Source organism: Chiroxiphia lanceolata, chromosome 7 (genome assembly GCF_009829145.1).
Source record: "Chiroxiphia lanceolata isolate bChiLan1 chromosome 7, bChiLan1.pri, whole genome shotgun sequence".
Lineage (NCBI taxonomy): Eukaryota > Metazoa > Chordata > Aves > Passeriformes > Pipridae > Chiroxiphia > Chiroxiphia lanceolata.
In genome coordinates, this window is record NC_045643.1 from 24970012 (window position 1) to 24995064 (window position 25053).

A 25053-nucleotide genomic window follows, 5' to 3' on the forward strand; every position below is an offset into this window, starting at 1 on the left:
CCTGCCTTCCAGCACACACTGACTGTGTAAAATATATGCATAATTTTATGTTCCCTTGATTTCCAGTGGTCCCCTTGGGTATGTGTTGTTCTTGTGTTTCAAGTTACACTGAACTGTTGGTAGCAAAAGGTTTTTCTCTCTTAATGTTTATTCTTTTTCACATGCCCTCTGTTTCATCACAGTTCTTACTTCTGAGTCATCATCAGCTTTAAGTTAACAGGGATTATACACAATCTCATGTGTAGACCTTGAGCTATGAGTCATTCAAATGCTAAAGCTCCCATTTCCTGAGGACTGCAGAGAAATCTCTTGCAGACAAGCTACAACCCAATTACGTATTGTCTTACTGGACTAACCCTATTCCTTCCACATTGATTTTGTCACTGCTGCCCAAAGGGAACTTTGTGACCATTTGCATTTTTAAGTAGGTCAGTGTGTGTGTGTCTGGGAGAACTGTAAGTAAATGTTCATTATGTAAAACAGTTCATTCTTTCTGGACTGTGAAAGAGATATAGAAAGGCTGTTCTTTTTAATAATAAGCTTTGAAACCTCATCTGTTTCCTCTCCTTGCCTTTCAAAGTCATTAAGTGGAATAACTGATCCTCCATTTCTCCAGAATATCTCGATCTTTGTCTGTTTAATGTCTGCCTCTCACATATTCCTGCTGCCTGTGAGACACTTAATGGAATTCCCGCTGCTCCACTTCTCCTCAAGACTAATGATCATGTTCTCCTTGTGTCCCAGGGAACATCACAATAACTTGCTTTTTTCTTCATTTACTCCCACCTCCTAAATCTTTTGCCATAAAACTTTTGCACTGACATACCCTCTCTATATGAAGTCTCATCCAACTGAAGTCCCTCAAAAGTCTTTCAACTGCCTTCCCTGTGAGACACCAAAAGTAAACAACTTTCCCCAATTGCAAAGGGAGGATAATCAAGAGGCAGAGAGAATGAGTAAGTGGCCCCATATGAGTCTTCTGCAGAACTAGGAATAAAACCCTACCGTTGCTGTCCTCCACTAGTGAACCAGATTAGCTCTCTTACATTCTTAGGAAATAAGACAATTAAAAAATTTAATGGAGCTACAGGGGACCCAGCCTGTTTCTCCGTTCAACTTACAGGTTGATTTAGTATTATTACTACATCACTGAGGATTCCACCTGTTACAGAACACACCTCATCTAGAGTACCTTCTTTATCTCCCAAGAAGCCTGGCCACAAGATCTCACAAATTTTTGAATCATCCCTTTTGATAGAGCCACAGGCCCCTTACAAACAACATGCAGCAAACCCAACCAGCTTAGCTATGCATATGGTCCCTGCAAGGGCAGGTGTCCTCAAGTTTTCCATGTTTGCTAGCCATCAAAAGTGCATTCAGATCAGGGCCTTCTGTGCTGCCCTGCTTGGGACCTAAGAAAAAAAATTCTGTCCCTGCCACCTCCTCCTTTTTTAGTAAGTAAAGGGTCCCTAAACATTCTGATACAGCTCCTGTAACTCTTGTGAAAAGTCACAGAGTACAGGGGGCTATTTCTTCACATTGTGGATGCACTGACTCCATGGGGAGAGAACCTTTATCATTTGACTACTTGCATTAGCAGGCTGGAGAAGGAATTCTCATACATCCAAGCCATGTAAAACTCCAGTAGTCAGGTATTAACAGCTCTTTTACCTTCCTTTACCTAGCATTATGTCTGATCCACGTGCTCCAGGCAAAAATATCTGCACCACAGTTGGTCTCCTCAGGGGCTTGTTCTCCCTTTATGCATTGTCTCAGACAGCAGATAGAAAATGTTTCTAGTTATACCCTACACTGGAGGTATTTCTGTTTTCTGTTAATATCTTGAAAGCTTCAAGATTCACTCCCTTCTGGAGGAAAAGAAAATGACAGTTATTACTGCCTATTATTGCACATTAAAATAGGAAGAAAGGATGAGACAGAGTTGGAACTCAGTAAGATTGTGAAGAAAAACAATCCTCTGGTTTGATACATTTAAAGCAACAGTAAATAAATTTCTATGGTCAACCTACTAATTCCATCATAGACTTCCCAAATTCTCATAGGAGTGCATACACTTGACTTGATGCATACAGAGCGGTCCTAAAAATTAGTACACCAGTAAATATATATATATATGAGTTTGAGTACTTTTTAGTAGTGTGAAATAATTCATTATTTGGTAACAGCAAAAAGTACTGCAAGTTGCTGGTAAAAGAGGTTGTTTTGATGGTCAGCAGTTGAGACTTGTACTGGTGAGGCATCAAAAAGCTCAGATTTCATTTTACTATGTCTTAGTCATGCTGGCTTCGCAAAGTTATTGGGAAGAAGCAGCAGATTAACTTCTGTCCAACTTGAGTCACTGAAGTACAATAAGTATGGGCAGAGAAAGTCAGATGAGTGAAGGTTCTATAATAAGGCACTCAGCTCACAGATGCACTAAGGTTATGCCTCATCCATAAAAACTAGAAGGGACAGCTTTTCTAGTTTCTGTTTAGTTATTTTATATTTTTAAATGCAAGTACTATTTCAAAACACTAAAAGGGGGAGGTTAGAGTGGGATAATAACCTTTCCACTTAAACAAAACTTGCTGCATGGAAAAATATGATTAAACTTTCAGCTAAGCTATGTTCAAATGTTTTCCAAGTAATTTTCTTGTATAGCAAAAAGTATCTCTGCCTCTATTCCAAACTTTTATACAGAGTTCAGTGTGTTTTTTCATCCTTTGGAAAAGGTAAGAGAGGCTAAAAATCACAGCCTTATCTTTTTTAATGTATCTATTTTAGTTCTCCATATTAGATTATGACAGTATTACAAAAGAAAACTATTCTGGTTTCCTTTATTTTCTTTAGTATGTGTAATCCAATCCTCTAAAACTTTCAGGTTCAGTAATTGCAAGAAAAGAAGAGTCCAAACTGGTGCAGAACTTCTCCCAAAGCTGCCTTCAAAACAGTGCACATAAATCCTATATATATAAACACCACCACCCAGAAAGACAAGTCACCTCTTGCAGAAAATGCTGCCTTCATTTACCAGCACCTTTACGTGGTGGAGGCTTATAGAGAGAACTGTACTTTTCTATGCAGTAGTTCTTCAAAGCATTTAGAAACACAAGTGTGGGTGGACCTCCAGTCCCCTGCTAGTACTAGAACATATTGCTTTTTAAATAATCTTTGTAACCTGCATCTTAAAAGAGGGACAAGAAAACTCAGAGGTTTTCCCATCTGATATTCTTAAGTGCTGCCCTGCACTGCACTCCATTACTGTCCTGGTAGCAAGAGAAGAAGAATGAAGACAAAAGGGAAAAGGAAACAAAGCCGAAGGTTGGGTGGAAATGAGTTTTTCTCTGTCACAAATCAACAGCTAAAGTCAACTGCTCATTTCACAAGGTGGAACAAACCTAAACCCACTCTGTTGCTTACAAGCACAGCGGGAATATCTACCAATGTATCTGTCAGTTTAACAAAACGCAAGCCAAAAGTCTTCTTCCCAGATTATCCCCAAGCCACGAGATCACCAGGGAACTCCTCCTTTACCTTCTGTCACATTCAAGCAAAGCATATAAAGATGGCCCCTGTTTGTAGAATTCACAACTGAAATAGATTCTCCAGTAACTGCTCTTCCTTCCTCATTTTCTAATTCCAAAGACCCTGATCCAACATCAGACAGATAATTCTGTCAAAACCAAAACATCAGGGAAGTTAGGAAGATGAAAATCTACCCTGGCAACTAAGAGACCACAGTGCAGCAGAACAGATTTCCTCACATTGGAAGTGTTTTCATGGTATGTGTAATACTTTCATGCCACATTCTAAGGACAGAGATGAAGCCTTACTTTCAGAACTCTCCAAACATGTTGACACCATATTATTGACCTGACATTCATTTCAAGCTGATTAGTATCACACAAATCACAAGTCTTCAACTATGTAACGTTTTGAAAGTTATTTTCCACTACTTCTGTGGCATTTTTATTACTGTCCAAGAGCACAGATTGAGTTTTTGAATACAAAAATGAATGCAACCAAACTTGAGAACTGTGTTAGAGTCAGGAGACCCCACTATTCAGTGACAGAGCAACCACCTTCATTTGCTGAATTGATATGGCCTGGATACTTCAGATTCACGATACATTGTCACCAGAAGAGCCTGATTCTTCCTCTGTGACTTCCAAAACTAGTATTTTATCTTTCTGTAGAGTATTCAGAGTTTCATGCTATGATCCCAGCTCCCTCGCATATTAATTACACTTCTTGGTATAGTACCTCTGGATACTTTCCGCCTCCCAATGTCCACACTGCAAAATACTGGTTTTTAGTCCACACTCCTAACTAAGGAAGAGAAGAAGGAAGAGGACCTGTGGACTAGGCAACACACAATATGGCTGATGTGACATGACAATGAGGCTGTTGTCTGGTACGCTCAGCTACTGGGCCAGCCAAAGAAGAGGAAAAAAGGCTGAACTCTTTATTTCTTGTGTGGTGTTTCCTGTATATTTGCTTTTGAAGTGGACAACTAACTGCTCTAGTGCTTCTGAAGACTGGTCAGTACTGCAATTCGAAATGAGTATTCTCAGACTTTATAACTGAAAAGATAAGCTTAAACTAAGTGTAAGATCTTTTCCAGTCATCGAATAAGAACAAGTGCAAAATCAGGCTGCTATTTGATAGACCCTAAGTAAGACAGATCAGAAGCTTCTGATAACTGGTACTCAGAAGGTTGGGCAGAATGAAAGACACTTCACTTGTCTTTTAAGAATTTGCTTTCACTTGTTTTTAGTCATAAATTCACATTCCTCTCTTCAGTACTATCAACTCAATTACCACACTGAGCCTACCTGTACATACTGTGCTGTACAGGCAGCAATAAGATCTATGCAGCACTTCTCCATGAACTACATGTCTATTGCTTGACAGAAGCAATACACTCTGGAAATGTGGTCAACTGGTGCAAAAGAAACAGAAAGCCCTAATCCTTGTTTTGATTTGCAAAGTAATTCTATCTCATCTGAGGTCTTTACCAGGATTTTCTCATCATCTCTACAATATGGTAAAAATTATTTTATCGGGTTGTTGTGAAATTTAGAGTTTGTAAAGAATAGCATAAGTAATTACACTCTGCTTCTGTAGAGGAATTTCGATATTCTGTGTTCATACTGTAGGCCCAGGAAAGGGACTTTAGATTGTTTCTCTTAGGTACTGCATAGCTGGTCACCTGATTTTAGCAAACACGGTTCTGAAGACGACAAAAAACAATTTTTAAAATATTTTTATTAAACAAACAAACAAACAAAAATGAAGTGTAAAAAAAACCCCAAACAAACCAGTCCATGCTGTACTCCATAAATTGGTCTTAAAAGACAATCAAAACACTGATCAAATATTTCTTATTTACAGTTGAGAAATATAAAATGCTATAAAGATCTGCAAAGATCACTTACTCCCAGTCATCTGCATTTGAGAAACCCTTTCAATGAATTCACCTGGGACAGGATGCAAGAGAGGGGAGAGCAGGCTGCTGTCAAGAGAAGAAGGGACAAAAAGCAACTGCTGTTTCCCACAGGGGAGCTGTTGGTCAGTATGAAGTGCAGATATTCCACAACATTTTGGAATTACAGATCATGATTTTTTTTCTTTTTTTTATGATCTTAATACCATTTTTTACAGTATGGTTATACATTTATCATAATGGAATTAATCTGGTTGTAACAAACAAGCATGTGTGAAGGTGTCATTATTGTTTCTCTCATCTGTAGTCAAATTTGAGTATTCTCTTTCTAAGCAGTATTTGACTACTTTGGATTGCTCTCCCGGTTCCCAGTGTTAACTATTATCAGTTATCTGTCACAGGTGTCAGTGCACAGCTTTCATGGATTCTTCTACTCTGTGTTAGCAGTTATCAGCAGTGTCTGAAACAGAGATATAACCGATTCATTCTTCCCCTTAGCACCAGGTGTATCTGCAGTAACTGTACTACTTAGAAGTCTAAACAAATCAAAAATCCCAGCACATGAAACAGGAAAAAGTATAACAGAAAGGGGTAGACTTAAAGTTGCTGCTGAGCTGACAGAATAGAGAACCTGTAATATAGAGATGACTATAATTACTGATTTGGGTACAGTGTGGCAAAATCAGCACACGTGGCTCTGCTGTGTGCTTTAGATTCTGTTTTGCATTTCAAACTATTACTTCGTGAGTCCCTGGCCTAGAATTTCCTCCTGTTCCCCTCCTCCCCCAAGTTTGTTTGTTGTTTGTTTTTGTTTGGGGTTGGTTGGGGTTTCTTTAAAAGCATGAAAATAGTGACTTTTTCCTTTCTGTAACCATAATGCCAAGGGGTTACCTCCACTAAAGATTCAGTATGACCTGGTAACCTCACTGTGACATTTCTGTCTTCCTTCCCAGGCAATGTAACAAGAATTTCAGGCACCAGAGTAGTGTTTAGCTCAAAGCAATACCAAGGACAAGCTAGATTCAGTGTTCTTAAAAAAAAAAAAAAAAAAAAAAAAGAAGATGCCTTAAAGCTATTATTACTTCCCAAACACTTCATTTCAGTCATTTCAGTCTTCTTTTCTAGTTTTGAAAAGTCAGATGATATTTATATCAACTGGAAGTGTTTCTGGGATTTCTGCTCTCATTTGAGAAAATAAAGATGGATGTACTGTCTTCTCATTAGCATCTTTTTTTGTGCCCCATCTCACAGGGAGATCTCTTCCAAAACTTTGGTTGTATAGTCACCATATATCACCCAGTCACATCATGTCCAACTGCAAACAGAAGAAACAGATTTGAAGGGAGCAGCAATGAATTCAAGTTATGTATTACATGTGTTTAGCACTTAGAATATACAAGCAAATTTGGAAATCCTTATCATGTAACATAAATGGATTGCACAGAGCTTATTACTAAGCTTCTTTAAAGTACAAAAGCAAACTTAAAAATTTCATCTTCCTATAAACATATGTGCAATTTATAAATTTTAAAAAGTACAATCTAAAAGTAGAAATCTGTCTGTTATTGAAGCTTCTTTGAAACCATCTACACCATCAGCTTAAGCCTTGGAGTCAGACTTGTAATGACTCAGCCTGTAAAAGATGGCTAAAATATTTATTAAAAACCTTCTTGAAATCCTTGAATTTCAGCAAGTCTATATAGAGAAGTTTAATTGAGAAGATTAAAACATATTTTCTTAAACAATTTTAGTTTTCAACCCACACAAATGGCTGATCAAGAAATACAAGCTTTGTTAAATGCTATTATAGTAAATTATAACAATCCACCATCAAATGAGCAGCCTCACTGGCTGTTTTGTAACACACTAGAGGACATATTTTGCCTATGTAAACACCTATGTTATGTAGTAACATAGTATTTGCCATCATGAAATTACACACCTGGTTAACTTTTACGATAGCAAATAAGTAATTTCATGTGGCTCTTTTCTGACTCAATTCCTTTAGCATTTTCTAAGCCATGCACTCTAATCTATTGCTTTAAGAAGTACTCGTGCTCTCTCATTGTACCTTTCAGTTACAGTTGAACTCTAAAGCCACATCATATCTTTACAGTACTCACCAAATCATCAACATCACCACCTTCATCTGTGGGAGGCAGAGTTTCATTTTTACTTTCTTTTGGAGCCAAGAACTGAAAATACAAACGTATTTATGTGATACTGACAAAGCTGAGAGCATTTCAGGCTATTTTAACAGAATGTCTCCTCCCTGTATCAAAATAAATCCACCTGTAATTAAAAATCATGAAGAAAGTTTTTCTGGTTTCCCCTCTCCAAAATCATCTTAAAATACAAGAAATTTCCTAAACTTGCTTTTAAAGGATTTTATGGTGAAATGTGTCAAAAACTAGACAAAAGGATATGGTTCTTCAGACAACATATGGTTAAGGCTGTATAACACCCTACAATAAGGATGCTGCAAATATTAGCCCCTAGGTTCAGGGGGAGATGGGGAAACTTCACAGAAGAGAAATCATTTGAAATCTACTAAGTTCACAGAAACAACCTCAAGCATAAAAAGTTCTTGAGACATCAGTGGTTGGAGCCTGGGATTGTACACTTTCCCCTACCCATCTGTTTTTGTCCGCTGTCAAATACGGGATTCTGGGTTAGATGAAATTTTGTCCCCTACCGTTTGGTCATGTTTATGTTCTTAAAAAAATATAATTTTTAAAAGTAATATTGTATGTAGCTACAAAATACTCGAGGATAACAAACTGGTCCCCACTGATAGAAATACATACATGAGCTGATCAGTGACTTAAGATATTTCCTATGTACAACATTCTAGATCTGTGTAGAGCACAGAATTAGTTCTGTGTAGAAGTTTCTCTGCTTAATTCAATTAACATTTAACAAATGAACAAAGACATGAATGAAAAAAAACAAGCCACCCTCAAACATGCAAGATGGTTAGAATGCCAGTCTTTAAAATTAGAAAATTCATTACGTAAAATTGTATTGCTGTAGCTGCTGATACAACTCACCATATGCCCTTCACTTAAAGCATGACATTCATAAACAGAAGAAAAAGGTATGTTGCTCAGACACTACAACAACTGAAATCAAACATATAGACAATACCTGGAGTACTGCTGCCTCTGAATTATTTTTCCCTCAGCCTAAAATAAAAAAATTAGCTAGAATGGTAGAAAAAAATATCAATACTTGACTCCTACTTAAAAAAGCATCCAGTTGTCTTCAAGTTTTAGTTACAATCTTTTTACCAATATCCTTAATATAGAGTAATATTTTTTCCTTATTAAAATACACCAGAACAAACATACAGAGCCAGGAACAACTCTGCCCAGGATAAAAAACAGATGCAAAGCAGAGGAGGTAGAAAAGCCACATTCTGTGACTTTGAGTTCCATTATCCTTAAGAAACAACCTCACTGTAACTCCAGGTGATGGAAGAGAACAGCTAATTAGAAAATAACCACATTAAACAGGCTACAAATACCCTGCTTAATGTAACTCTTGTGCAAACAGATGGCTTCTGAAAGCAAACTGCTGTTCAGCTGAGGACCCAAACTGTAACAGCCATGGAGCTTGTGTAAGAGGCCATGGGATACCCACCAGCACCACCAACCTCTGAGACAATATACCTGTACTGTGAAAAGCTTAAATGCTATTTTAAACTAATAAAATATTCTGATCCTTCTCTAGAGGACTCGTGACAGCTTCAGACACGGGATAAAATACCGTGACGTTACCCGCTGCATCCCACCTGTGGGAAAGAACCAGATATCATATGCACTAGGATGAAAAGCAAATACATTACATTTGGTTAACACAAAGATAGAGGATGTAGACAACCTCTGCCTAGTTGTCTCAGAAGCCAAAGCTCAGACCTTTCCTACATCCTAAACAGCAACATCCAAGAGGAATGTCGAAAGGTCACTCCACAGACAACACACGTTTTAATGTGCGGAGTTCAACTTATCATGGAGATTTGGTAGCTGAAAAAAGAGAATGTGACAAGGACAGAAGGAATTAGAATTTCAAGATGCTGTATGTCTGTGTATCTTTTTTGTTGGAGGAGTTCTTAATCTACTAATCTAGTAGTAATATAAAGCACATACTATGAAACTAAAAGCTAATGACATTGTCAGCTCTCGAAGGCTTTTTGTGCCAGATCAAATTTCATTTTTACACACTTAATTAAGAGTCAAATGGCATTTCTGAAAGCAGCACATTTTTCAAAGTTTTCAAAATTAGCTTTCTCACACTATATTAGGTAAAGAAAGCTAAAAGCTAGAGAAATGTATGATGAAGATTTGCAATAAATTGAAACCTGAAATTTCCATCAAATGCTGAATATTGAAAGTTGGGGTTTTTTTCCAAAAAAGTATTTTACATTTATGCAAAAGGAAATTACATATAATAGCTGTGCTGAAATCCATTATCTTCCTCAATGCAACCAGAAAAAGCACTTGACATTTCTACTCTTTTAACCTATCATCCTCATGCTCTAAAAAGAGTACCTCCACTATTACAAAAAAAAAGTAAAACCCAACAAAACTACCTAAAATCATTTTCTCAGTGATTGGAAAACATGAATGGATAACCTACCATGGTTCAGATGAAAAAAGCAGTTTCTAAAATACAACCTTTTCCTGCTCATTAAGTAATTCATGGAGAACCTACTTCTACCCACTTCTGACTATTTCTACCTCAAGCAAAAAAGAAAAAGGAAACTTTTACATGTTACCTCTCTAATAAGCAGCCTTCCTTTCTCCTGCAGACAGCAACCCTATAAAACCTGAAATCTTAGAGCCAAAACAGTCCTGAAACTACTATCAGGTAAGAACCAGGATGTAAGGGAAAAGGCTTTTGTGTCACATAGGACCACACTGACAGCCAACCCCGTGACCTACAGGTTTGCACATGACTTATTACAGAGGTGAAGAAAACTTGCATCTTACCCTATTGAGGGATATTTGAAAAATCCAATATAATCTTTTAGTGAAGGATATTGTCTTCACTACAGAAAAAAAAAAAAATTAACCACTTCTGCAATCTACTACAGACCTCCGAAAATGCTGACTTTGTATCACACAGCAAACCTGTGACTGGGTTTAACTGGACCAAAGAGGACTAGATTTTAGACCAGCACCATAGCCTCAAGATAAAATTTTCTATCCCTGCGCATCTTCTTCCAACAACATGCAGTCTTACAGTTTAAGTAAAAAGTCATATGAGCCCCTGATGGACCATGGCAAATTAGCATTCTGGTTTTAGTTTGGACAATGTGTGGGGAGGTGGCTACCTAGTGAGTAAGTAGGACTGCCAACTGCCTAGTTAGGAAAGAGATGCAACCCAATTACTCTGGAATTTAAGGTAAGTTAGAGAATGTTAGAGAACTCTGCTGCAGCACTGATTTCTTGCATTCTCTCATTCCCCCAATTTAATAGGAACATATGGCTATTGTATGACCTTCAATCAATCACAAAATAGTTTCCTGTACTGCAACATGTGGCTGATTGTAGGATGATGGTAAACAGAAATGTTAATTTGAAGTCACCAGCTTTGCTTCAGCTTAGTCTGGCAGCTGTAAATTAGTCCTTAGTACTTTGTGTTGCATTCCTATGCAGGCATAGTACTTTTTAGCTACCACAAGCTCACAGTTAAGACAACAGTATGCTGTGTAAGGTCTTGATGGTTAGTAGAGATTTCCTTAAGGAACAGCTATTTCACACAGCATTAGCATATTTTTTTGAGCATCAATGGTAGTTTCAGACTAGAAAGTAAAGTTCTCAAGAAGAACATTGTCTTAAGAAGTTTCCAAGTAAATTCATAGCACTTGAAATAAATAAATAAAAAAACCTGATACTCTTTAAAACCACCACCGGGGAAAAGAGTTGCTCTGTACATTTATGTCTAATGAAAAACAGCCATTAGGTCCTTCATGTCTAGAAAAATCATCATACTTTGTCATTTCTACCCTGCACACATGCTCAGCTTTCTGGACTCCTAGTCTGTTGGCTCTCCATTTTCATGACATTTCTGTGCCTTCTTCACCTTGAGGTAAACTGTTAGAGATGAAAAAAGCAGTTTCTAAAATACAACGTTTTTCCGCTCATTAACTAATTCATTGAGAACCTACTTCTACACACTTCTGGCTATTGCTAATGGAAGGTCTGAAAGTTGCAAAAATCAATGTGGCTTCTTTTATAAAAGCTACTTCTCTGCAAAATACTTAGTGATTTTAGCCACAGGTTTACCTTCAGGGGGTCTGTAATACAAGGACCTTCTTTCTCCTAAACTAGCAGCCTGATACAATAATCCCCATCTTACCCTCTCCACACAAATACAATTTTTGACAGCAGCTCTGAATTCTGCTTTATTCCAAACAGAAGGCAGCATTCTGCCTGTTAAAATTCAGTCATTTGTAACTGTGACATCCTTCATTCATCACTGCAGTTACTGAAGTGCTGTATATCTGTAGGAATTATACCTGCAAGTACTCCAAAACTCTCATTTCCGAAAGGATCTAATATGATCACAAATAACACCAGCATCACCTATGTCATCCATCAATCACAAGGGCTGCATAAAGTGGAAAATATTGGTATCATTGCATATATTATGAAAACTAGCCATAACAACCTTAACGGCTGGAGTTCTCAACATGTTTAGACAATAAAAAGTATTTGATTTTTGAGCTCGTGCTACCCGTGAGAAGACATTTCTTTCTGTGAAGTTTAAATAGGGATCTTATATATGTAAACAGTATACTGCTGTTCCACTACACAGAGTTGCTGAAGTTTCTAGTCTTTGTAGAGGATATCTTCAGATAATGTCAATACATGCTACTTTCTAAAGACCAATTAAAGTAAAACGTCATTATACATGCTAAAGAATTATTTTTGCTCTGAATTGGGGCAATTTCAATTGTGTGGCAAAAGGACACTCTTATTCCTTCATACTGATCCTGTTTCATTCACCTAAAAGTTTATCCATGTAAGAAAGTCTTCTGTTCCACTGCAAGGTCTCTATACAAACAGATGCTCATTAAAAAAACAATACCTTTTGAGCCTCTTCGCTGGTCACTGAACTTTCCTGTGCTTCATCTTTACTGATCAAAGAAATTCTGTCTGAAAAATGAAAAAGATATATAAAACATCATTAGAAGGCTTCCCAAAATGAACCTATGTTAGAAATGAAAAACGTGTTCCAAATGCCAACTTCTTAATGTGTCCATCATTACCAGCAAAAAAAAAAAAAAAATATTGCTCAAAGGAAAATGTGACTTGCATAAATGAGTCAACTATGATATAAACTATGATATAAAAATAAATTAATGAGCATATTCATAAGCTTGTGGAAGTATCCATTTAGGAAACTGCTAATATTATGACAATCAAACTAATGAGACACTGAAATCATAGATCACAGATGAAATGCTGAAAATCTATTAGAAATTACACTTTTAGTCATTCACAGCATGCTCTTACGTCCTTAGAAGAAATTAACTCCTAGCATACAGACACTTATGCTGTGATTACCTAGAGTCTTAACTACCAAAGTGCTGGTCCTGGCCCACCTGGCTCCTTGCTTGTGCCAGTACCTCCATCCTGTGCAGTGAACCCGCCCTCTCCCACTCCCCCCAGAGAATCTCCTCACCATTTGGCCACACAAATGCTTGTGCCTGAATAAGCAGCTGTGGGTGTGAGAGCAAAGAACTGTAGTTTCCTAAAGGTTCAGCAGCAGCACAAGTGTAACACCCGTAGAACCCCATGGCAGTTCCATGAAACAAGTGAACTTGTCAAACAGACCTGCCTTGCTCCTGAGCTACTAACACATTAACTTACATCCATCCTCTTTTGGTGACTGCAGTCACTCATGACAAGGCCCAATGCACACCACATTTGGTAGAAAAGAAGGGATGGGTCATGTGGCAAGATCAGGGAAAACAGGACTTCTCCTCCTGGTAGCAGCAAGCAAAACACAATTTCAGCTGCTTACTGAGAGCAGTTAGATTATGCATAAAGCACCATGATTTCTTTTCACCATGCTCTCAAAAAAGATACCATATTTAATATGAAAATATCATGTCTCTTTGTCTGTGGGGTTTTTTCCCCTAAAAAATATACTCCAGTTTGTCAAAAACTCGGATTCATACTACCTAAAAATTGTTCCAGCATGGCTTTGAAAGATCTAAGTTTTCTGCTTTCAAAGTTTATTGGTTTCTTTTTTCTAATTTCTTCAGAGAAGGTCCCTTACAACACTACTGAATATAATATTCTTGTCAGTGTTGTCTTGTGCTGTTTTTTTGGGTTACTAAACAAATTCCCGTCCTGTATTTTGCAAAAGTTGGATGAAGTAGACATTACAGTGTGCCTGGAGTTTATCACTTTGAAAGGTACTATACAAAAGCACATCACTGCATTTTATACCATGCACTCTTAAGAGTTACAGCTGGGCATTTAACACATTTTCTTAGCATTGGCTCCAATTAAAAACATGAGTATGATGTAAAAGATGGTTTTTTTAGTCTACTGTGTTTCGTATTTGTGAAAATGTTCCTTTATTTATCACTTGTGTAGTCTCTGAATGTCTTTTAGAATGGCACTGCCTTGTATCTCCCGGTTTAATCAGGTAGGTGTCATATTACCACATATTCTGTCTTTTAGGTTACTTAAATACAAAATGATCAGTGACATATTTCAATGCTATCTATGACTTTTGCGAAGCTTAAATTGGAAGAATCTTTTTAGATCTTTGCTGCATGAGTTTCTTCCATTTATTCTGAAATTCAGCTGAAATTGTGTCTCCTTCTCCTTATCCCGTAACATTTAATTTGTCTCTCTTCTTCCACAATTAATCTACCATTGCAACAAGACTTGGCAAGGCATTATGAATATTGTTGATATGAAACTATTAGTGCAGAAAAGGAAGCTGCAACATGAAAGATTTTTTAGACATTTTTAAACAGGCTGCAGGAATGAACCATACCAAAATACTGCTGTGGGGTAATTTAAGTGTCCCATTGCTAACAAAGTTTTCCTCTTACATAATAGATAAATGGAAATACAACCAGAAATTGAGGTTTTTTTTGTTTTTTCTTAATGACATCCTACCTTGTATCATGATCTCCCAGAAATCAGCTAAGGCTTTATCTTCCAACTTTGATTTCAGGGCCTGCAGAAAGTCATTAAAGCACTGCACCTTGGACAGCTGAAAAAAAAAAAACACCAATGGTAAACAAGAATATTTAAACTACTAAAGAGCACTGCAAACTTAATTCTTCATGAGTCATCTAACACAGTGAATGCAAAAGTCACTACAGAATTTGGGTTTTATCTCTATTAAAACTACGAGTTCTAAGGAAAGGTGAGCCACAAAAACTGCCTTTCAGAAAGCTAGAAAGACTTCCTTGTAAATAGCTTTATTGAAGAAGAAAATTGTAGGATTGCTTATTTTTCTTACACCAGCATCGGGTCATAGGCCTTCTGTTTTATGTTTAAAAGAAAATGAACAACAGCAAATAATACCAGAGAAGCCAGTCACCATTCCAGTAAGAATAAAAGCCTGCATAAAATGCAACTCTTTCTAAATTTTCAAACATACTTTAACCTAAAAATCAATTCTTTTTGCTGCAGCAATAAATTATCAAGTTTCTAATACAGCAAACAGGTCTTTAATTTGAAAGAGATAAGAGTATTCACATATTAACATTACCTTCATGGCCTCCTCTCTGAAAACTCTGATACAATCGATCCCTTTCATGTAGTACTGTGAACCTTTATTTTCCAGGAACTGATCAATGCGGTTTATCAACTGCTGACTCACTGGAAGACAAGGAGAAATAAATAAATAAATCAAAGGATGCACACTTTCAAGATGCACTCTTTCTATTCCACACCCATCTAAATAGTTAATCATACCCACAGTGCCTCAAGCTACACAAGTTGATTATTGTTATCTCAGCTACTGAGAATTACTTCAGACTCTCTGGAATAGCTATATATACTAGGAAAAACCCCAAGCATGTCCAAGACAAAAGCCTTTTCCCTGAAAGCCAAGGAAAAAAGCGCTGGCCTCGCTTGTTTGATAAAAAGTAAAACCAGAACATTCAGGATCCTAAAGCTTAGGGAGATTATGTTCTACAACACCAGCATACACCCTAACATCCTTGAATAGATGCGTATTTCAATAAAAGCATTAAATTTACAAGAAAGGTGTAATAATGTCAAAACAACATCTGTAGGGTGATTGCAGTTAAAAGACTACCTCATTGTTATTGACATTAGAGTATATCTTGTCTCTGTACAGGTAGTTCAATGATTTTTTTCATCAGGGCAACACTGTTTATCATTATAGAGATAAGTATTATAAGCTGTGCCTGTGTGACAGAAAGAAGCAGAGGTAAACAGTGAGACCTGTACCAAAAAGAAGGGGAACACCAGTTTTATCCTTACTGTTCAGATCCTAAAAGGTAAATAGCTGTAAACCACTGCAAACAAGACAAGTAAAAATGTCACTCAAGAGCTCTGCAAGCCCTACTAATTTCTACTGGATTTTAGTACTTTACTTTATGTTTAATTACAAATGAGGAACTGTCCAATTTTACCCTCTGGCAGACACCTCAGCCTGGGAAAAGACAAATGTGAGGAGGATACAACAGTGATCTATAAACTCAGAAACATTCTGAAAAAGATGAATAGGGAGTTGATAGTTCCCTGCCTTTCTCAAAACAAGAGCCAAGAGTTGGGTTAAGAACTACAAAAAAAAAAAAAAGTACCTCTTCAAACATAAACCAGTTAACCCCCTCCAGCACAGGCTGCTTGATGTTTTAACAGCTTAAAAAAATGTTTGAATAAGTTCTTATAATTCTTAAAAGAGGATCTCTATCAATGGAGATTAACAGTGATGTTGCCATCAAGGAAGAAAATTCAGGACAGCATTCTGAACAAGTCACAGCATCTGCCTGTCCTGTTCTCGTACTATTAAAAACCAATTACTGGATTAGCAGAACCTTTCGCCTGACATACAGCCCTTCCTATGTCCAGATGTTATGGGCACAGTTGTCACTGCAAATCTTTCAGCCAAGGCTAGCTACATCAACAGAGAAGATCATCTGCCAGAGTGGTGGAAAAGAAGGAGAAGTAAACACATGGAGACATTGTTTAAGTACTGTATTCCACTCTGCTCACTGTGAGCATACACAGCACAGGCTGTTATACTATTCTCTATAAAATGCCCAATTGAACTGAATCTGAAGGACAGCATCTCTGAAAAGAGCAAAACAAGGCATGTTTGATATTCTCCCCACTAGTTTTTTGACAATTTTTAGAAAAGGAGGCTGAAATGGTTCTGCTCAACAGCAGCTATAGCACAAGAAAGTGTGTTGAAGTGCCTACTGCGCCAGAGGTGATCAGCTCACTCTCTATTTATTTCACCAGTAGCTGACAAACTAAATTGAAGCCTCACTACTTAAGCTCCCCAAGTTAAGTCAGTCCATTTTTTTCATGGTTAATGATTTTCTCATTAAATGTTCTAATTTCTTATGAATTGCACTAATAAAAGCAAGTCCTGCTGGTGTTTTCAGTGGTGGTGGTGGCTTTTTAAACACTGCCTTTTCATTGAATGTGTTAATTAAAACCCAGGCACTATGAGGGTGCAATAAAGTCCTTATTGTCAGAATGATTCCAGCACATACTGTTTGAAATTATCAGACACTCTACTACTTCTTTTGCATTTATTTTTTTAAAATCTCTTTCCATTTGATTGCCCTGGCAGCCATCAGAAGAAAAGACGTCTTCTTGCTACTGACTGTGAGCCGCCTCCTTTTGAAATTTGTTGTAAGGAACCAAAGGAAACCTACAGTGTTTTACTAGGCATTGAAAGACCATAATATATGCAGCAAACAGGTTACATGGCAACAGTATTTTAAGTCAGATTCCTCTAACATCTTGAAACAGCTTGGCTAAAGTTGGTTCTGTCCACTGGTCTCCCTTAAATGATAAGCCAATGAATCTAGAATAGAGAAAATTCCTGTGTTCTGGTTAGACTACCAAATTATTTCAAGGGGCCAAAGACCATACCAGAGACAGTAGATAAGGATTATAACTGGAAATTTTCAAAGTGGACTCTGTTCCTTTACACTTCTAGGTCTGAGAACTTTGTTGATTTCCTGCTGCCTTTTCATTAGTCTGAATCTTTGGGTCTGGGTGCTGCAAAAAATAGATATCCCTGGTTTTGGAGCAAGGCGTATTCCGCATAAAGATGACTTTTCAACTAAGCTGTGATAAGCATTAACTCTGATGTGTCCCAGACAAATTTCAGGCATTGAAGTTTTGAAGAGTAGGTCCTTGAGTTACAAACTGACAGCCTATTCAGGCCACTGCTGTGTAATTATAACTTTTTTTCCTTCCCCCCCAACTTACTTCATCCCACACACATATTTAAGGAAGTGAATTAACAGACTTCTACATTTTGCATTAACAGGAATTCCAGTACTCTTAATAACCATCACATTCTGCAGAACATCCCAAGAAATTTTAATCTCCTGTTTCCTCCTTCTACCTTGCCTGACTGGTTAGATAACAAATGTAGCTATTAAAGGTTGAAGAATGGCAGGAAAAAAAAAATCATAGAAGATCTTTTAGTTCTAACAGAATTTAATCCCTTCCCCGCTGGCATTCAGATACATTTGCTACTGTAAAATACATTCAGTAGTGCTGTCATTTCTTGTGAAATATGTCATGAACAATTATATTCACTTGTTATCTCTGAAGAGTTATAGTGCAAAAGTGTAGTTATATTTTCATGTTTGTTCAGTTTAGTTCTTGGTCTTGATTACTATGCCAACCAGATGACACAATAATAATAGACAAAACTGTCCATTATTACAGTCCAAGTTCAATTCCTTGGGGATTTTTCCCCCACCCTACAAAAATAGATTAGGTTAAGAAAACAGTTCTTCCTGAGACAAAACCCTCCTGTTGTTGTCAATCATTTGATTTATCTGCTAGTGGTGGTAATGATTTGTATTCAGGGACAGTGCTTAAACTAAGAATCACTGACAAATCAGTTAAAACATCTGATAATTTTAAAACACTGCTCTATAAGTATCAGTTTTTTATAACTGAAAAGAAGAAAAATTCTGAACTGAAAACTGTCCTAATTTTTGAGGACTTCCTTCATCTTTAAGCCAAGAAATATGAATTTTAACATTAAGACTTGTTGAACTACTCCAATATCCTATGAGATGCTGTTCAATTTTGAAATGATCTCTCTAAATAGCCTGTGGGTGTGGATCATAATGATTTAAGCTGGATGTCTGAAGGACATATGACCCCGATTCCCACTCAAAACAGGTCACTGTGGGTCAGGTGGCTCAGTGCTCCACAGACTTAAGCTCCGTGTAGCTCCAAAGATGGAGAGTCTCCAAGTTCTCTGGGCCCCTCTTTCTTTGTTTGAGTACCATCACTGTGATCTTTATTATCTTTTTCCCATAACATCTAATTCAAATTCTGTTTGTTGCAACTCGGAGCTTTGAGTCTCACCCAATTGCTGTGCCCTTCAAAGTCAAATCTAGCTTCATCTTTTCTGTGAAGCAGATACACAGAAAACTTCAAAGTGATTCTATATACTCAAGTATTTGGTTTGCAAATACTCTTCTGATGACTGAATCATTTTCAAACCAGTCATTGCATCTGGCCTACCTAGCAATAGAGCATGAATAGTCTCTGAAACACACAAAAAACATCCAGTAAGATAAAAATGCAGACAAACTGCAAAAACATGCCAGCAAAAAATGAAATTAAATATTAGCTTTTCTAAAAACTAACTTAGGTCCAGAAAGGTAATTAACTATACCTATTTCTACAGAAAATCTTGCAATAAAGTATCATCTTTGTTCTCGTGCAATTACTGACTCCTTTAACTATATTTTTCTAGAAATGCCTAGGACTAAAAACATTAACAAAATTTCTATAAATATAAAAATGAGAGTTTGGTACAGTTTGTCTCCGGACATTTTTTCTTATGTCCATAAACCGTTGAGTTGTCATTGCAGATTTCTCTCCCCCCTGACAATCAGTAAAATAAGAAAAAAAAAAGCTTTTCAACTACAGGACTTCTGGCATCATGTTCTCAGACAGGAGTCCTGTAAGATGCAATGAAATCTGGCCTATAAACTCACAGAAAATTTACAAATCAAAGGAAATACTATGCATGTGTCAGTATCTTTGTTTTTACTCCTCTGATCCTTCTTCTACAAAAGCCTATGAAAATACAACCCACCACACCAGACACGATCTGCTCTCCAGAGATGCAGATACGGATGGAAGCATCTAAACAGTCCAGCAGGATGAACTGGTAGTCATGTGGCTACTCCTTTGGCATTAAAAAGACAGCAAATCACTCATTTGAGAATCACAGCATTTGAGAATCCTCTTTGCAGCCACAGCAATGAAGAAACTCATTGTACATCCTTGGGAGCAATGATTAGATTCTACTCAGGTAAACTAATCTATTTTATGTGCATTCTTTGACAAAAACATCAGCAGGTATTATCAGAACACATCTCTTTGTGATGACTGTGTACTTGTAACCTGCTCAAAATAAGACCTGCATAAAATGACGTCTCTCTGGCCCTGAATGCAAATAAGAAAGTAAAGATATCTAGAAGGGAACACAATTCTAGCTACATGAACATCAACATTAACCACTAAGTGACACCATACAACACAACTCATCATGTAATCCTAAGTAGATCCCTACTGTAATAAACTACAGTTGTCAGTTAAAACCAGTCAATTACTGTTTCAGGAATTGAGCTGCCAGTCTCAGAAAACCTATCCCTAAGATCCTTAACAATTTAAAAATCTTTGATTTTCTAAAAATATGCATGTACATATTAGTGGCCCAGTTCTAACTAACACTGAATGCAGCATTTCTCCTGCTCTGGTCTGCTGTGGGACACAGTATCAGACATGGACCAACTTGCACTTAAGGTTTCTGCTGGGAATGGTACAAATCCTGACCATCAAATCCCAGTGAGGGCACGGTGGAAATGTATTGGTACTCATTTTTGATGATAAATACACCATCAGGACTTCCTACAAGCTGTTTAAAAAGAAAAAAAATCCCCTTGGCATCCTCTGGTACTGCTAACTTTACAGTTTTGGTGAGAGACTTGCTGTGGACTGAAGAGGATGTGTGCCATTAAACTGTTTACATAACCAGAGTGCAATACACCAAGCCATTAAAAACATGCCTACAATGTTTTATGTATTAAGCTACCTAAAAGACCCTAAAGCATAAAAAGGATTAGCCAAAAGAAAGAGATAATATGCAGAGCGTGTTTTTTATTTATAGTGTCTCCTATGTCTCCTTTAAATGAGTGACTGCACTACATTCTGTTTAACTACACCTTATCATTACAGAGCAGATCACACAGAATAAAAGTAAATTGCTCAGAATTTCAGAACTTTCCAAACATGTACTGCAGTTATCTATCTTGCACAGTTACCAAGTGAACATATTTAAGCACTCTTTAGTTAAGCCATCTCCAAGGGTAATCACTATACTCATTTCTGCCTTAAAGCTTTCCTACATGATAAAATTTATTACTGTAACGAAGTAGTCAACTGTTTCACAGTGTCTGTATTCTAATATGTTGTACAATGTTTTTTTTACTGCATCTTAATATGTTTGAGATTTAAGAACACAATTCCAAATATCTTTTCAATAAACAATTTCTTCTGGATCTAATACAAAACCCATGTAAAAAGCTAGCTAGTTGGTTTACAGGTCTGGAAATTCTGGAGAGAAATGGCTATGTAGGCTTTAACAGACTATATCCCAAGTCAATATACTACTCAACACACTCCTCAACTATGTCTAAAAGGACCAAATGCCTTACTGAAATACCTAGCACCTCACTTAAGCACCTCTGCAAATCCTTCTTTGAAAAGAAACATGACATTAGTGACTATTTGGCAGATCAAGTTTAACGTTGCCACAACCCTCAAACCACCCTTTAAAAGATAAAGGACCCCATCCATCTTGTGCATTCTTTTTAAGATACCTTTGGATTACCTATATCTCTATATAGCTACTCTACTAGGGAAATACCATATAAACAAATGATAGTTCCATTGCATTTTCAGACTTAGGGCATGCAAGACGGTGCCTGACCTGTGCTTTGTATTCTTCCTCTCCTCTGTATCAAAACCCTGTCTTGCTGTATCCTGAGGATAGAGTCAGTGCACACAGAGCCTCCTCTCATCTTTCATACACACATACTACCTGCCTATAACACCCTAAAGTCACCTGTGCTTTCTTTTGCTCACAAGCAGTAAGAAATGATTTTTGCATGTAAAGATTTAAATCCCAGGCATCACAGTCTTTTTTTTTCTACATGGAACAGAATAAGTAGACTGCAGAAGACAGGTTTCTCACCCTGCACATACCCAACAGCCCTCCACACCAAGCCAGAAAGATCCTGGGAATTAGAAGCTGAGATTCAGTTGGAATGAGGCAGTCAGTGAGTACCAAGGGATCTTCTGTTAGAAACACCTGTGGGGTTGCTCAGGTGCCTCAGTGTAGCTGTCTAGTGCTCTTTTACTCAAACACAGGTACCTGAGACTTTTAACTGGGGAAGGTGAAACGGGAATTACGAGAGACACCTTTCTTTGCTAAGTGCCACTAGAAACTAACCTGTAAATTCCAGAGCACCTCACATAGCACTAATTAATCAGATTGCATTTACTGAACCCTGAAGATGCCACCAATATAATTAAGATATAAAAAAAGTCATTTACCATCTTTGAAGTCAGCGTTTTTCTTCCTCACCAGAATTCGGAAATCTTCTGCTGGGTTAACACTTCCTACCTACAAAGGTACAAAAATTATACAAATTCTGCCAATATCCATCTCTCTCTTCTTGCAGAGCAACAAGAATCTTGGTATTTCTTTTAGTTTTAATATGGAAACAGAAGCTCTACACTTCTCTGCATGCTGACTCATAAAATGTAAGTCTTCCAATGTGTGTTAATGCACAGTACTCCCAGCAAAGGTTAGTTATGACATGAGCAAGATGAACTTACACTCACTATGCTGCACTGTTACCAGTCAGCCACGTTCTCTGGTGCTGAGAGGACACAAGGACAGTAATTCAGATTACCTGCTAGTTCAGCTTTGAGACCTTCTGTAGCACAGACCTCTTAGACCTCCCTAATCCAGCCAGATGCCTACTGAGGAATGGGAGCTTCCACGCACATGAGTTCAGAATCAGTGATTTGCCATTCCAATAAGAAACCAAAATTAAAAGCTTGCCCTCAAGTCATCTACCATTTCTGGCACATCTTAAAGCTGAAACTCTAAATGAGCATACAGGTGCAGAAACCTTAGAAAGGAACTAAAACCAGGTCAAATATAAATTAACATTTACCGAAAAACAGATGCATTAACTCTCTAATTAAAAAAACCCCCACACTGTTTAAAATTTTCTATCAGGAATGCAAATTCTCTTAAGTTTTTTTTGAAATTTTTATGCTTTGCTGTCAAAGTAATTTGTGGACTTTTCAGTAAGCTTGCTTGGTCTCATCATGTTTCTTCTAAATCTGGCAACGCCACTTTTCAGGAAATATCAGAAATTTATATTAGGAGTACAGAATATTGAAATCGTTTTAGATTTTAAATCTTTTATAAATATCAATAACATATTTTTAAAAACGAACCTGAAAGAATAGCATGGTTGAAAACAAGAGAAATTATCTCAATACAAAATCTTTGTTTTTCGCATCATAGGAAAAAAATTCAAATAAAGGAAGGGCACAGTTATGATACAGGTTTCACCTACCTATAGAATTAAGTTAGATCTAGCAGCAAGATGAAGCCAATTTCTGATTTAGAACCCCAACTAATGCAGAGAACAGTGTCTAAAATCTCAGCAATATCTTTAATTAACTATAAAGAGGTAACTTCTATGTTGCAGGTGATATGAAAGACAGCAAGAACAAAATTCAACCACTGAACTCCAATTCTGTTTTCTTCAGATCCTCAGGCTTGCCTTTTAGAGTTCTAAACACCGGGAAAGAATTCTGTCCTAAAATATCCAAGACTGACAGAAACCTATGCTAACATATGCTTAAGGGCAGAGAAAGTTGTCTTTATAATCTCTAGCAGAAACTCAAATGTACAAGTAGACAGTATTTCAGTCATGTTTCAGCTAGAAACCCTCCTTTAATCAGGAATTCTGCATATTCACTATAATAGACTTAGAGAATGAATATTCCCCCTTCATAATCAGATTTGTAAAAATATGCTTACAGAGGTAATATTGCCTTCAGCAAGTTTTAGGATGCTAAAGCTCTCTTCCTCATCTTCAGTTTTTGGCTTCTTAAGGCGGGGTTCATCTTCGCTGCTGCAAATGAGAAGGACAAAACTGAATATAAACACTTGAAGTAAACTGTCCTGCCTACTAACTAGGGAGTCAGTAAATTACTGAAATATGCACTGAACTAACTGTAACTTTATTACATAACTGTTCCAAAACCAACACTAAACCACGTCTCATTTTTCCCCATAGACTGCACAAAGCAGACAGCAGAAACAGCGATCAAACTTGATCTTAGCATAAAGCAAAGGCATCACTTGTTGAAGGTATGAGATTATTCGTGCTTATTTCAGGTGTAAATTTACTTATACACACCTTCACCTTTTTAAATACAAAATACCTCCAATCACTTTATTTGGAACCTGTATGTTGAGTTAACCTTAATAATTTACACTATATATACACGATATTTGGTGTTCTCACCAGACTTGTTTTAAACACGAAATGGCAATGAAAATATAACATTTAAGTAAGCAATTAGTTTACTCTTCAGTCACTACCTGCTAGTTCCTGTCTTGGAATTTATAGGTAATACAAACCTGTTTACACAGTGGCTTTTGAGTCTAACAACCCCTACTCTTCATCAGCACATGACAGCTTTATAAGAGTCCACTTACAGTCATCAAAATCTGCTAGACAAGCCCCAATTAAGCACATCACAACTCTCTTATGACATTTTAAGCTACATCTCAAAATGCTTTCAAAAGGACTATTTGTTGTTTTTAAAAAGCTAATTGTGATTTTAGGCTTCTTTCTCGCTTTGTCCTTACAGATAACATATACCAAGGTGTACATTCATGTTAGGAACTTAACTGTAACATGGAACATATTAAACTTTAGAGCACATCTTGGCAACAGGAGAAAAATCCAGATAATCACAAAAGGGGAAGAAAATCAGATACTATGTTCTGTGTCACATAATGTGACAGGCTACTGATACAGAAAAATTGATTTCAGTTTAAGAATGACTGAAAGCTACTCAGCAATCAAAACAGAAGGATTTGTGTTCAAGGAATCTCAAAACAAAGTAACAAGTTTTTATGAAAAATTCTACTACTGTAGGGAAAAACAGAAACTGCTTGAGGACACAGGGACAAAGCCAGAGATCCTGGACAAGGTGCCACTTTGTATTCTACAAGGTTAGAACTGATTGCAAAAATTACATTGCACGTTACAGAAGCAATCA

At 37.1% G+C, this 25053-nt stretch overlaps 1 protein-coding gene across 5 annotated transcripts in view; it reads right to left on the reverse strand.

Annotated features, from left to right (window-relative positions):
* Positions 1 to 6482: 6482 nt before the first annotated feature.
* XRCC5 (X-ray repair cross complementing 5) overlaps positions 6483 to 25053 on the reverse strand; it is a 49482-nt gene continuing 30911 nt past the window's right edge. For all 5 annotated transcript variants that reach the window (XM_032693611.1, XM_032693613.1, XM_032693612.1 and 2 more), the window contains 7 exons: positions 23801 to 23894; positions 22291 to 22360; positions 15197 to 15306; positions 14596 to 14692; positions 12542 to 12609; positions 7570 to 7641; positions 6483 to 6761 (listed from right to left, as the gene is read on the reverse strand). In XM_032693611.1, coding sequence (XP_032549502.1) covers positions 6747 to 6761; positions 7570 to 7641; positions 12542 to 12609; positions 14596 to 14692; positions 15197 to 15306; positions 22291 to 22360; positions 23801 to 23894 — 526 coding nt within the window. In that variant the 3' untranslated portion in view covers positions 6483 to 6746. The remainder of the gene's footprint in view (positions 6762 to 7569; positions 7642 to 12541; positions 12610 to 14595; positions 14693 to 15196; positions 15307 to 22290; positions 22361 to 23800; positions 23895 to 25053) is intronic.